The following is a 13,999-nucleotide window of genomic DNA, read 5'->3' as shown; positions in this document are numbered from 1 at the left end:
CATATATATATATATATATATATATATATATATATATATATATATATATATATATATATATATATATATATATATATAAGAAAAGAGCATTCTTACATTCTCGTAAAAGGTCTCAATCCAAAAATAGAAGAATACATAGCTGTCAAGTCCACCTTCCATAATACAACTAAACATATGTTCCTCCCAAATGTTTAAAGGTCAAATTAGATTTATCCCCAAAAAAATCGATAAACGTCAAAGGAAGTCACTATGAGGTTGTTGATACAGTTATCTTCTTAATATTAACATAACTTTTCTCTGTAATATTGAGGCTTCAGAATTAGACAGTAGTAGTTAAATCAATTAATAGGGATGGATTTTTAATATATACATCTATATTTGTCAATATAGATTCTTCTTTAATTATAATAAACGTGTGCAAAGATATAGTTATCATACCTGGGTACTCTTCATCATCTTTATATTCTTTGTTATTTTGTAATTATCATGTCATGTGTAAATTTATAGGCGTATATTTATCTAAGATAATTACTAATGCTACTTCTATTCCCCAGGTCAGCTATAGGCTTTGCTAGAGAAGTTATCCCCTTATTGCACATTCCACTTGTAGTCTATACAGACATACTAAGTTGTCTATTCAATTAAGATTTCAATGGAACACTGCTGTTCTTTTCAATTTACTAAAGGGCAGTCCGGTGTACTAAGCTCCCGCTATGTGCGAGGTACGAACCGTAAACATTAGGGGACGGGATGTGCAGCTTGAATCCATAATTCAATTCTTGGGAAAGACCACTCAACAGTCTCAATTATTACATCATTTTCTTCACTTTCGACATAATAGTTTGTATTTTTGGAGGGTTCAAGATGCCATGTTCTCATGTCTACAAAATATATTTTATATGCATAATTAGTTGTATAACTAATAATAAAATTAACCAAATATTTTAATAAAAATAAATTATGGTAAAATATGAAAATATAAAATGCAAAATTTTAAAGGGGAAGACTTCAAAAATGTTCTTATGTATATAAAATTTTGTTTTAAAGTAGAGGCAATAATATGCACAACTTTCCTAATGGTCAGTGAACAGAGAACTTACGGACTATTAGAATAATAAATTAATAGTATGATTCTCATTATTTTACATGAGCACTTCTCTATATTACTTGGCACCTTTCCTCAAACAAAACGAAGAATTTGGAAAGACTAAGATAGGCATGTATAACGTTTTACTCATATATTAAAAAAAACGAAGAATTTGGAAACGACTAAGATAGGCATGTATAGCGTTCTACTCATATATTAAAAAAATCAAACTTTGATTCCCACCTTCCCCGAACCTCAATTTTGCGATATCCCGATAAAGAAATGAACTAAATCGAAGAGAATATCTTCTCTACTTCTCTCGCCTCTTCACTATTTCAACATCTAAGTAGAGATATGCATGTTGGTCACTGAACCATGTCACAAGCCCATAGATTAATTCATGGTTATATTTCACTTAGCGTTTCTAAAATATTGTACTTCACAAAGGATTTGTTTAAACATATATGTAGATGATCAAGACTTCCTTAAAGATCGGCAAAAATTGCTAGTGCATCCAGTACACGAGACCAAAGGAATTCGTGATTTTGGCTATAAGTTCAAGAATAAATCAATCATCTTAAAATTTAGTCCCAGTACTTGACTATCGACTGGGAAGAATCTACCCTTCTACACTTTCAACTTTTGAATATCAGTCAATGACGTTGCCAAGGTAGATGTTTTTCTTTGCCTTTCAAGATATTGCGTATAAAGAGAAAGATAGCCAGTCCTCTTGGGCGGCCGAGAGTGTTATGTAAAAAGGACCAAGGAGGATCCTATCCTAAAGGAGAAGGAGGAGGAGTAGGAGCTAGCTTTAGGGGCGGAATCGAATGATTACGAGATAAACAATGAGACAAAGGAGAGCACTTAGACAATTCACTTTGAGTACAGGGAAGTCTGCTGGTAGGAATTCCTCAGGGCGTATTACGGTTTTTCACCGAGGGGGTGGATCGAAGCGATTGCAGCGAAGAATTGATCTGAAACGAAGCACTTCGTCTATAGGCATTGTTTGGAACGTAATGCTAAGAACTCGATTACTGTTGAACTTCTCTAAGCAACTCATTTGATCAAGTCCTTTTAGAAGCTAAATTTATACGATACTTTTTTTTTACTCTTTTACAGTAGATGTTTCACTATAAAGACTTCATAACTTATACCTGAATTTATATACCATCATTATCACCAAAATTATCTTTTTACCCATTTATATACAAAATAGATCAACGATTAATAAAATTTTTACTCTAATGGTCTTATTACTTATAGCTTGCAACTAAAAAAAATATATAAAAGGTATTTAAGAGATGCTAGTGTAAACAAAGAACATACCTTTCGTAACAAAGTTTTTAAGCATTGTTTCTGATTCTGTTTGTGATATCGCTTGATGTGGAAAGTGATTTTTTTTTTCATGGAAAAGGATCCAAAAAGCTGGATTTAATATGCTCTTTGAGAGACTTTGGAAGAAAGATGAAGTGTGTTGATGGTGGTTATTGTCAGATGAAAAGTGGGATTGTGGGAGTTCCAAAAAAGATGACTTATGTTGAGAATTAAAAACGGTTTCCGAATTAGCCTCTATCGAGTTATGAATATTAAAAGCAGTTTTAGTTTGCACAGTTTGTATATTATTTTTTTTTTGAAATTCAAATTCAAATACTAATTTTACCTAACTTAAATAATTTATCCTAAAATTTCACATGGCATTTTCTTAATGCAACACTGACTTCTTTCTTTTTAATAATAGATAGATAGATCATTTCTAGTGATTCACTACTTGTCCACCTGTATCAATTAAGTCATGAGTCATATACTTTGCTAAGGCAAAAATTTGCCACGTGTTGGTCTTATCCAAGATATTTTAGATAATTGTCAATTACCCGCATAATTAAAAATTACCTTAAATTACTTAAAATGCTATTTATTTTTAATACACTTTATACAACTTACTATAATACACTTTAATATCATGGTCACGTAGTACCATACAAAATAAATACATACATTATTATTTTATTAAAACGTCCATGTAAAAATACATATATTTTCTCAACTTCTAATTTTCCTAATCTCATATAAAGAGTACAAATTTTCGTACGCGTAATTCTTAAAATGGTAAAAAAGGTAACCTTCTTTTCTTGTGAGAAAATAATTTCGATCTTTAAAATAAAGAAAATCTCATAAACTTTCTTATATTATGTGTATAATTTACCATATCCGGAAATAGTAATAATGGTAACTATCCAAGATTATACTTATAAAACTTTTACTAAAATACTTCACTTAAAAGAAAATATCACACTGACATAATATCTAACGGTATCAAGGTTGTTATCTTTATTCATATTTTAATACTAGGATCATTGTATGCAACAGAATGCTCAAAAGTACTACAAATTTAAATCATAGTATTATACCAATTATGCCGAAGTACACTAGAAAGAAAAAAATATCAAAAAATTAAAGTTTCAAGAGTAACTTTTAAAATACGAAACAGAAAGGGTGTTTGAACATGTAAAAGATTAGCAAAAAAAATAATGTTCTGTCACACCAATATTTTAAGTCATGTGATAACATTGTGTCTACATTGTTTGTTCGTGTTGGGTATGCATGGTATTCACATGATTCTTGATATGTAAATATAGAGAAAATCAAACAGGCTAGAGATTGATGTGATTAGACTGCCACCATCAAAATTGATAATATTTTTATGGGCTTGCTATGGTTACTTATTGAAGATAAGTTACAAAAAAAGTTCCACTCAAAATACGGGATGTAACACTAATCACGTATCTTTAAACCACAAATCAAATTTAATTGTTACTGATATTTTCGAGATAAATATTATTATTATTATTATTATTATTATTATTATTATTATTATTATTATTATTATTATTATTATTATTGCTTATTCCATTCGACTTGGTCGATTTTTGAGTTTGATCATTATGCTTTGGATGGTAAAGAGCTATTTAATGGTATAAAGAAAATAAGTTCAATATTTATACTATACATTAAGGAAATTTTACTCTATCTCAAATTACATAAAATAATAACTATAAGTAACAGTCAAAAAAGTAAAATTAGTAACATTAGAGAAATATATTGGGATTACTTGCATAAAAAATTATCATCTAATAGCAAGAGATGTGAGCAGGGGTGTTTGTAAAAATCCGAAAAATCGGACCAAACCAACCAAAAAAAATGATACTTTTTAGGTTTGATTTGGTTTTGGTTTTAATTTTAAAAACGATCAAATTTGATTTAATTTTGGTTTTAATAAAAAAATAATCGGAAAAAACCAAATCAAATCGACTATAGAAAAAACTATTTAAGTTTATTATTACACCTATATGTATGTATATTTTTATATAAAGTTTCTAAAATTTTATGGTACATATTAGTCGTTTGTATTTTTAGTCTAATTTTTTGCTATTATAATAATCTAATTCTCTTTTTTTTTTGGTAAATAAGAATTTTATTACCAAGTAGCGATATTTACAACTCATCTAAATTATTACAAACTTTGCCTAGTATATCACCTACTGGACATGAAGCCCCAGTAGGGTGATATCTAGCATTGACTTCTTCTATAACTCCATCAACTTCCACTACTGTTCTATTCTAACTAATTTCGGGATACCAGTTCAAAGTAGTCATCACCTTATCTAGATAAGGGAACCTTGCTGCCCTTATGTGCACTTCCTGGATAATGTGCTTGATTAAAGAAGTGGTTGTCCTTCTCTTTTTTTGAAAAATCACAAAATTCCTTTCCTGCCAACAATGATACACTGCTGCTGCTAATGTCATTCTGCTAGCTGCTCTTGAACTTTTGCCTTTAGTCGCCTTCACCATCCATGTAATCACGTCCTGCCGGTTGTTGTGTGAACTTTGAATCCCTTGCCATCTCAGCAGACCATTCCATATCTTCCCTGTAATCTCACACTTGAAGAATATATGCTGCACTGTCTCATTTTCCTTATTACACAGAGAGCATGTTTGATCTATATCTACCCCCCATCTTGCCAGCCAATCTTTGGTAGCTAGCCGTTGTTGGATTGCTAGTCTCAATATGAATATCCACTTTGGCCGTCCTTTGTTATTGCACACTAGTTTCCTCCATGTTACTTTTTGAAATACACCTTGTAATGATCTGTATAGTCCCCTGATTGAGCATTTCTCCATTTGCTGGTCATCATCTTCATTCATTCCAACCTTTGTAAAGTACTTCTTAGCCTGAAATAATCTAATTCTTTGCCTTTACATTCTAGTTTGATTGGTCGTTTTCTTTTGCTAAGAACAAGAATTTATTTTATGCTAAAAATAATCAATTTTTAATTGAGTACTTAAATTATTCATCACTATTTGATTCAATTATCATCAATATATCTTGGTAAATAATAAATTTCTTAAAGAACAATTGATTTGATAGTGTTACGTTGAAAATGTAGTCCCCGGAATATGTATTTGGTAGTGTATGTCTTATATTTAAGGAAAAAATGGATAAATAACCAAAAAAACAGACAAAAATTAAATGGATAAATAACCAACTTAATTAATTTGATTTGGTTCCAATATTTAAAGAATTGACTTACTTGTTTGGTATTGGCACAATAGCCTAGGAAACACCTGTACTTGTTTTGGTTTGACATCCCGGTCCCTAAACTCCATAAAGTTTCATTCAGACACTTGAACTCCATCAAAACTAATATTTTAAACACCTCCGACCATGTGTGTTGTTCACTCTCCATGATATAGAGGACACATCAGATCCACCTAGATAAATACCATCCATATCATAATTTACTGTTTATAAAATTTTCAAATCAATTTATTTTTTTCCAAAAAAAAAGGACCGCATACCTTTTCTTCTCTCTCCACGTTTTCAGCTCTTTGCCTTTTAGCCATCAGCACCATTTTCACCCTTGAAAGCTCACAAATTCTTAAATGGTGACAAGCTACTTCTTCCACCCTTCAAGGTTTCCTTCTCTATTTAACCTGCTCTTTCTACTCTATTTTTTCCAAGTTACAAAAGTCAAAACCCCCAAATCCACTCAATGTACCAATCTAAATTATGCACCAAGAGTAATAATTCAACAACTAATTTTGTTGATAGCCTAAAATCTTTAATCTTTAAGGATAATGAAAAGAAAATATCAAAGGAGGATTTGAATTGTTTAAGGCCATGAAATCTGGGGACAAGAAGGCTTGTAAATGTCTAAATTATGTTGGTGGTATATTGCCTTTGAGAAGCAAATTTGTTGAGCTCGACCCATTTGAAAACTCCAAAAATTCATCGAAAATAGACACCAAAACTTCAACTAATCAGATTTTTGTATTATTTATTTTCCTATTTGGACCAAATTGATGGAGAAATAGGGAGAAGAGGAGCCGGTTCTCTGTCATAGTGGAGGTGGTAGTGGTGGAGGCAAAAGAAATGGCTCAAAAACAGCTCTAAAATTTAGGGAGGTTAAGGTGATGATGGAAGAGTTGAAGGCGGTAGTAGTGGTGGAGAAGGTAGTGGTGGAACGGGAGAAGGCCGTGGTGCCAGCACCAAAATGGAAGAGGTTGGTGGGTTGAAGGTGATATGAGTTGTTATACTTTTTTTTCTTTCTCTTTTTAATTTTTTGTCATTTTCTGATTTAGCCACCATTTCACGCTCACTATGCGCGTGTATACCAAGCATTTTGTCCACCTCAGTTATATTTATGCCACATCAGCTTGGTCAATGGTCAGAGGTGTTTAAAATATTAGTTTTGATTGAGTTCAAGTGTCTGAATGAAACTTTATGGAGTACAAGGACCGGGATGTCAAAGCGGAACAAGTTCAAACCGAAAACAAGCCCTACATGTGAGAGTGGGAACACATTTCACTTTTGTTTCTTTGCTACCCCAAAGTTGGGGCAAATTAAGAGTGGGCTGCCCGTATTTCCTTTGGCAGAAATTGGAGAGCCATTGAAGTGAAAGCGAAGATGGCGACAGTTGCTATTCGTTACCCTCGCCACGGTAATACCTTCATCTCATTCTTGGCTTTTTCTCATTGCAATGCTGAGATTGCTCATTCTACTTTCGCAATTGCGCCTAGAGATTATTCTTCATCTCCTAGCAATTTTCGATTAAGGGTAGACTTGGGGTTTCTAGCAGTTTTGAGAATGTCAAGTGCTTAGATGATGCTGTGAGTGCGTTCCGTCAAATGGTCAGAGAGCAGCCTCTTCCCTCTCTTGTCAGCTTCTCGAAATTGTTGAGGACTATGGTAAATATGAAACATTACTCTGATGTTGTTTCTCTCTTTGGAGAAATGCAGAAATTAGGTATTCCAGCTAATGAATTCATCTTGAATATAGTGATTAACAGTTATTGACTCATGCATCGTGCTGATTTAGGATTTTCTGTATTGGCCATTTTCTTGAAGAATGGTATTGCATTTGATGTTGTTACATTTAGCAGCCTAATAAGGGGACTATTTGCTGAAAATAAGCTGAAAGACGCCGTTGACTTATTTAGAAAGGTGGCGAGGGAGAATATTTGTGAGCCTAACAAAGTCATGTATGCAATTTTCATGGATGGGCTTTGCAAAAAGGGCCATACACAAAAAGCTTTTAGCTTGCTCCGATTAATGGAACAAGGGAGCACTAAGCCCGACACATGCATCTATAACATCGTTATACATGCCCTTTGCAAAAATAGACTGCTAGATGATGCTATTAACCTTTTGAATGAGATGAAACAAAAAGGCATTCTTCCTGACATCGTCTCATATAATTCATCGTCTCATATAATTCATTGATTGATGGTTTGTGTAGGTCTGGTCAATGGGAAAATGTTAGGAATTTGTTATGTGAGATGGTTAATCTTAATATTTATCCAAGTCTCTACATCTTCAACGTAATGATCGATGGACTTTGCAAAGAAGGAAAAGCTGCAGACGCCGAGAAAATAATGAGACACGTGATCGAAAAAGGTGTAGAGCCTAGTTTATTCACTTACAATACAATAATAGATGGATATTGCTTGTGTGGCCAAATGGATAGAGCGAGAATTTTTTTTAATTCCGTGATAGATAAGACCATTGAACCCGACATTATTATCTATAACATACTACTAAATGGATACTGTAAGAAGAAAAAGATGAGGCCATGCAAATGTTTCTTGAAATTTCTCGAAAGGGGTTGGAACCCAGTATTATTACCTACAATACTATTTTGCAAGGTCTGTTTGAAGTTGGGAGAATCGACGTTGCACAAAATTTCTTTGCTGATATGATATCGGCAGGGCAAAGACCTGATTTTTGTACTCATCGCATCTTGCTTGGTGGTTATTTTAAGAATGGACTTGTTGAAGAAGCTATGTCACTCTTTCATAAGCTGGAAAGCAATGGAGAAGACACTGGCATTGAACTTTACGGTATTGTCATTGATGGATTGTTCAAAAATGGAAAGTTCAACAAAGCTCGTGTCATTTTTGAGAAGCTTTCTGTAGTAGGTTTACATCCTGACGTAATAATGTACACTACAATGATTAATGGATTTTGTCTAGAAGGGTTGCTAGATGAAGCTAAAGATATGCTTAGAAAAATGGAGGACGATGGATGTTCGCCAGACAATGTAACTTACAATGTCATTATGCGAGGATATCTCAGAAGTAACAAAATTAGTGAATAAAGGCTTCTTAAAGGAAATGACTGGGAAGACTATCTCATTTGATGCAACTACAGCAGAGTTACTGATAGACATTATAGCGGAGGATCCTTCCTTGCTTGACATGTTACCAGAGTTTCACCCGGAAAATAAGACGTGAATATTTTTTCCCAGAGTTTCACCCAGAGAGTAAAATGTGAATACTCTTTCCCTTGGTTTTATCAACTTTATTATGTCTAGCGCAAGTTTATGTTTTTCCCCTCTGGAAAAGAAATGCAGTTGGGGAAACAGGAAAACTGAGATTCGAACACTGCTTTTGCCTTAGAAGCAAGCTTACTGAGGTAAATCGCTTCTTATTTTGAATGTTTTCTTCTATTCTTTGTCTTGGAAATTAGATGCTATTGCACTCTTACTATGAGAAATAATATAATTCCCATGCATAATAAGTATATATCATTTGCCACCTATATCACATGGACTCATATGTGTAAGTATCTGACATGGATACATGTAAATCTCCAGTACTATATGCCTAGTGTTTTTGGTTCATATAGTATTTTGAGGAATCCGTACAAGATCTTCATTCCCGTATCAAAACTATTCGACATGTGCATACCAAGATGAACGTAAGATTGATTTAACATAGTCTTTTACTGGTATCTAGTCATCTTCAGGTATTTTTGCACTCTAACATCTACTATAAGATCAAATAATTGATTCTTCTTTCGAGAATATTTGTGAAATTTTCAATAAAAGATGATATAACTGTATTTAGTGTTCTTCAATATGTTATCAAGTAAGACATTTTGGGTAAACACCTGGCACAGTACTATGAAATCCATCTATATTCTTCTTAAGGTTCAACTAAGGTTAATGTACTAGTTTTATGGTAAACCATCTAAAATCCTCCTTATTTTTTTTATCAAGCTATTCAGTATTGACTTGAGAAAGCATTCGTCAGAACATGTGATCTTGTATATGGTGGTCACTTCTCAATCTATTTTGTGTTCATGCTTTGTGGGGTTGACATATGAAGCAAAGTTAGGATTAGAGTATGAGCTTAGATATTGGACAAGATGTCAAATGAAAGTAATGCTCAAACTGTTTAATAAAGCATAGTTAAGCTTAGGTTGATGTACTAAGTTCTCTGTCAAAGCCCCCTCATTCCTTCACCTTTTCCTCCTGATGGATGACTTGATGCCAGTCATTTAGTCACCTCTTCTCTCTCTTGATTACCAAAATGATTGACTATGTCCCCCTGACTAACACAAACGGGAATTGGATCTACTCAACCTCCGTCTGTGCAAGAGAGAAACTCATGCAGTTGCAGTGGGGATTAAAAGCCACCCAAGTGGGCAGAAACTATGCCTCTAAAAGGTGAAAAATCTAAGAGAGTCATCCAAGTAAAATGCCTGACTCTTCATTTTGCCCGACCTCCCCTGAATTCCAAGGTGTAGGACCGTAGGTTTACCAGGATTAATAAACTTATAAGGCGTTGTTGTCGCCATTTAGCCTTGTTCTCCATTTCTTATATACATAGTATGACCAAGTTCTCTCACTGCAAGAGATTTCTTAAGGGTATTCATTATGAACACTGTCTTAAGGAATATATATATATATATATATTTGTTGGCCTAGAAAAGGTATAGTTTCACTGACAATTAAATAAAAAAGGCCAGTAAAAGAGCCAACTTTTGTTTTTAATCTTCCCTCCAAAGCAAACCCTATACATTTTCATTTCCCTCCCTATCTCCAACTCATCCCGCCCCATAACTTGTATTTCTGTTGACTCTTCATCGAACTTTCCCAAACCCTATCAAAGTACGTTGATTCTGAAGATCAAGGTATCTAGAGAAACTTTGTGCTGAAACTCGCAGCTGATTGAACATTAATTTAGGAGAAATTCGTTGTGCAAAATCAATTTGCTGAAAGTCGCAGCTAATTGAACATCAGTTTGGGAATTCGTTGTACAAAATCAATTTGCTGAAACTCGCGGCTGATTGAACATCAATTTAGGGGAAATTCGTTGTACAAAATCAATTTGCTGAAACTCGCCGCTGATTTTATTTTCTCTTTATGACTGAATAGGTATCTGATTTTCTCATGCTCTTTGTTGTTGATACTTGCTTCAACCAGCATCTGTCTCTTCATCAATTTTTGCCTTGAAGTAAGCACTCTTCTGTTTTATTTTCCCTAAATTTTACAATGTTTATTTTGTACTCATTTTATTATCATAGGAGACTAGGGCAGCCCGGTGCACTAAGTTCCCGCTATGCGTGGGGTCTGGGGAAGGGCCGAACCACAAGAGTCTATTGTACGCAGCCTTACCCTACATTTCTGCAAGAGGCTATTTTCACGGCTCGAATCCATGACCTCTTGGTCACATGGTAGCAACTTTACCGGTTACGCCAAGGAGACTAGGTTCATTTTGATTCATTTGTTTTACTATATTGCTTGTGATTTGCTTTGATCCTGATTCATTTATTTATACTAAACTAGTTGGTGTTTGCTTCTAGAGGATATATTTAAAAACCTATTCGGTGTTTGATAGAATTGTCACTTTTTAAAAATAAGAGGAATGGGTATGGGGTTTTTAAAATAGTTCTTTAAATCCTTAAAAGTTGAGACATCATTTTCAGACACTCGGTTTTGATAAGTTTTAATTTCTATATTTATGAGTTAAATTAGAGTCAACTTGAGCATACACAACCATGGCTGGTCTACGCACTTCTTCATGTCTAACAGAGGTATATTATGAAAAGATCACTAGTGGAGCTTCTTTTAACAATTAATCTGATCCAAAGCGATTCAGTATATGTCTTGGTTGCTGTGTTAATATGGCAGGTTGTTCTGTTAATGTATCTTTTTAGTTGGCACAATATGTCCCATGTAGATTCCCCCGACAATTTCTTGAACTTTGTTAGCTTCCTGGTCTTAGAATAGCCTCTCATGTAATGGAGCTAACTCAGTTTATTTTGTATTGTCTTTTGTACTACATTTTGCATCTTTTTGATGGCATCAATGAAGCTGCTAACTTCAATAAAAAAAATGACAGGTTGCTGCCCTTCATTATGTGGACTTTGACAATGACCAGTATGTCAAGATGCATACCAGTTGCAGGCGAGTGAAATTAATCCTTGATGTTACTTTATGCTTTTTTTTAAGTGGCTCAAGAGTGTACCGTAAATGAAGTCATTCTATGGTTCTTAATTATATATATCGTGGTATTGCTGTATCTAATTTCTCTGTCAACTTTATAACGGATGACAGTGGATTTGTATTTTTGAGCATGACAAGGCTATTTGGCTTTACCTGAAAGCTAGGCTACCCTTCTCTTTATTTTCCAATTGTTGTATGAACTGATGAAAGAGTGTCTTTTTCTCCATCTATCTTCTTTAGCAGTTAGCCAGGTATATCTGCTGTTTAACCTTTCATGTGAGCTTTGTTGTATGAACTGAGTTCTCTTGGTTATAGGGATTGTAGTTTTACGTCAACCTATAGAGCGGAGGATGCCGCTTCAAGCTGCAGTACTGTTCGCTTCTTTCAAATATGTGTAATTTGATCTTCATATATTTTTGTTGATTGTTGTGTTCTGCAACAGATCAGTAATTTTTAAAATGATCATCACCTTCTTAGTAGATGCTGTAATGATCTTCTAATACGTGCATTACTCTCTACGCTTTGGCATCTTTTGCAAGTTTATTTTTTGTAATAATGGGAAAGTCCTGACAGCTATATGTATCTCCTTACTTTGGCGTTCAGTTGCACCTTCAGTGGGCTGCCTACAAAAAGGAACCGACATGCCCTCGGTGTAAATATCCATTTGAGTTAATTACATCCATCCCTCACTTGATGGAAGGTAACTGATTATTTTAGTTAAAGTTTCTTTAGTCTAAATATATGTGATACATGATTATATTAATCATATGGCCAGTGTGGTATTTGAAACCATGCGCATAATTCTTTGAGGAGGAAAAAAAATGTATTCGCTACAGAGGTTAAAATAGTAGAAGATGTAGTATCTTTTAATTTGAAGGGGAGCCTTAGAGCAACGGTAAAGTTATCTTCGTGTGACCTATAGGTCACGGGTTCGAGCCGTGGAAGCTGCCACTAATGCTTGCATTATCGGTAGTCTGTCTACATCACACCCATTGGGGTGCCCTTTTATAGTATCTTCTAATTGATCTATCACTTGTTTTCTTTAACTTGGACATTTATATTTTGGGATGGTTTAATCTTTTTGTCATGTTGATGGGCTACTTATTTGTGATTGTCTTATTCCCTTGACTTGCATTGTTCTGGTTGATTGCTGCTGTGAGACCTTTTCCTTTTCTATATTGGGTGAGAAAAGAAAGGGAAAAAAAGGAATTTTTTCATATCCCACTTCTCACCCAAAATTTGTTTTTCGGGGTGGGGAGGGGGGCAGAAGTGACTAGCATATTTATCTACTTGTCCTGTTGATCATTGTAACAGGCATAGACATGTATTCTTGCGTTTGTAGCTAGACCAGTTGATGATCTTTATGCTAATCATATGGAATGTTGTAACTTAGTGAAAGGACTATATCTTATTAGTCATCATGTTAATACTCATTTCTTTTTATTGTTTCCGGTCATAGACTAAGACTATGTTCATAAATTTAGCATGTTAAGGCTTTCATCATTTAGAGAAGCAATATTCTTCTTAATAGCCAAAGCGAAATTTGAAGCTAACCTACTAATTTCTTTGATCATAAATCAGGAGACAACATGTCACAGTAGAGGCGAATGACGACGAGAAGGTCTTCTGATCACCACGATGAGACTGGCGAAGATCACGACTTGAAGAGACACTTGTTAGACTTGAAATGACATGGGATTCAAATGATTTATTTTTTATTGAATGAGATACATGAACTGAAAATTGTTTTATTGGTGTGGATTTAATGAATTACTTATGCTTTTTTACATGGATGTTTTACTACAAATTCTTGTATATATTCATTTAAAATTTTTATTGCAGAAGACTGGAAGAAATTCAAAAAGGAAGTGGTGATATCTATATGGTGTGATTTGATATATCACAAATGGAGGGCAAGGAATTGGAAAATATCCAAGGGAATAAATGTAAATACAGATAGACAAATAGTAGTGACAGATAAAAGAAGGAAGCTATAGATAGAGAGAATAGAGTTAGTAAAAATGTCTAGGAAATCTCATAGATGCTTAGTTTGATTCACCTAATTAGTTCTCAGTTAGAGGCCTAACATTTACGATTCTCCTCATAGAAGATGGTTGTGGAAC

The 13,999-nt window shown here is 33.9% G+C and overlaps 1 protein-coding gene, 1 long non-coding RNA gene and 1 pseudogene across 2 annotated transcripts; 2 read left to right on the top strand and 1 right to left on the bottom strand.

Annotated features, from left to right (window-relative positions):
- On the bottom strand, positions 4,706 to 5,998 carry LOC109220140. The gene is made up of 2 exons (XM_019384605.1): positions 5,945 to 5,998; positions 4,706 to 5,317 (listed from the first exon to the last, which is right to left on the bottom strand). Exons 1-2 carry the CDS (start codon positions 5,996 to 5,998, stop codon positions 4,706 to 4,708), a joined length of 666 nt encoding a protein of 221 aa, XP_019240150.1.
- On the top strand, positions 5,951 to 11,836 carry LOC109211074 (annotated as a pseudogene).
- Positions 11,844 to 13,663, top strand: LOC109211080. The gene is made up of 2 exons (XR_002065659.1): positions 11,844 to 12,576; positions 13,458 to 13,663. It is a non-coding gene; the product is annotated as an uncharacterized LOC109211080 (long non-coding RNA).

Source organism: Nicotiana attenuata, chromosome 2 (genome assembly GCF_001879085.1).
Source record: "Nicotiana attenuata strain UT chromosome 2, NIATTr2, whole genome shotgun sequence".
Classification (NCBI taxonomy): Eukaryota; Viridiplantae; Streptophyta; class Magnoliopsida; order Solanales; family Solanaceae; genus Nicotiana; species Nicotiana attenuata.
The sequence above is the reverse complement of the archived record's forward strand: the minus strand, read 5'-3'. Positions and strand labels throughout refer to the sequence as shown.

Excerpts from the sequence above, each read along its gene's own strand:
- LOC109220140 (XM_019384605.1), bottom strand. The coding sequence starts at position 5,998 with ATGGTGCTGATGGCTAAAAGGCAAAGAGCTGAAAACGTGGAGAGAGAA. Across the intron at positions 5,318-5,944 it reads ACGTGGAGAGAGAAGAAAAG|GCTAAGAAGTACTTTACAAA; the intron begins GTATGCGGTCCT and ends AGATTATTTCAG.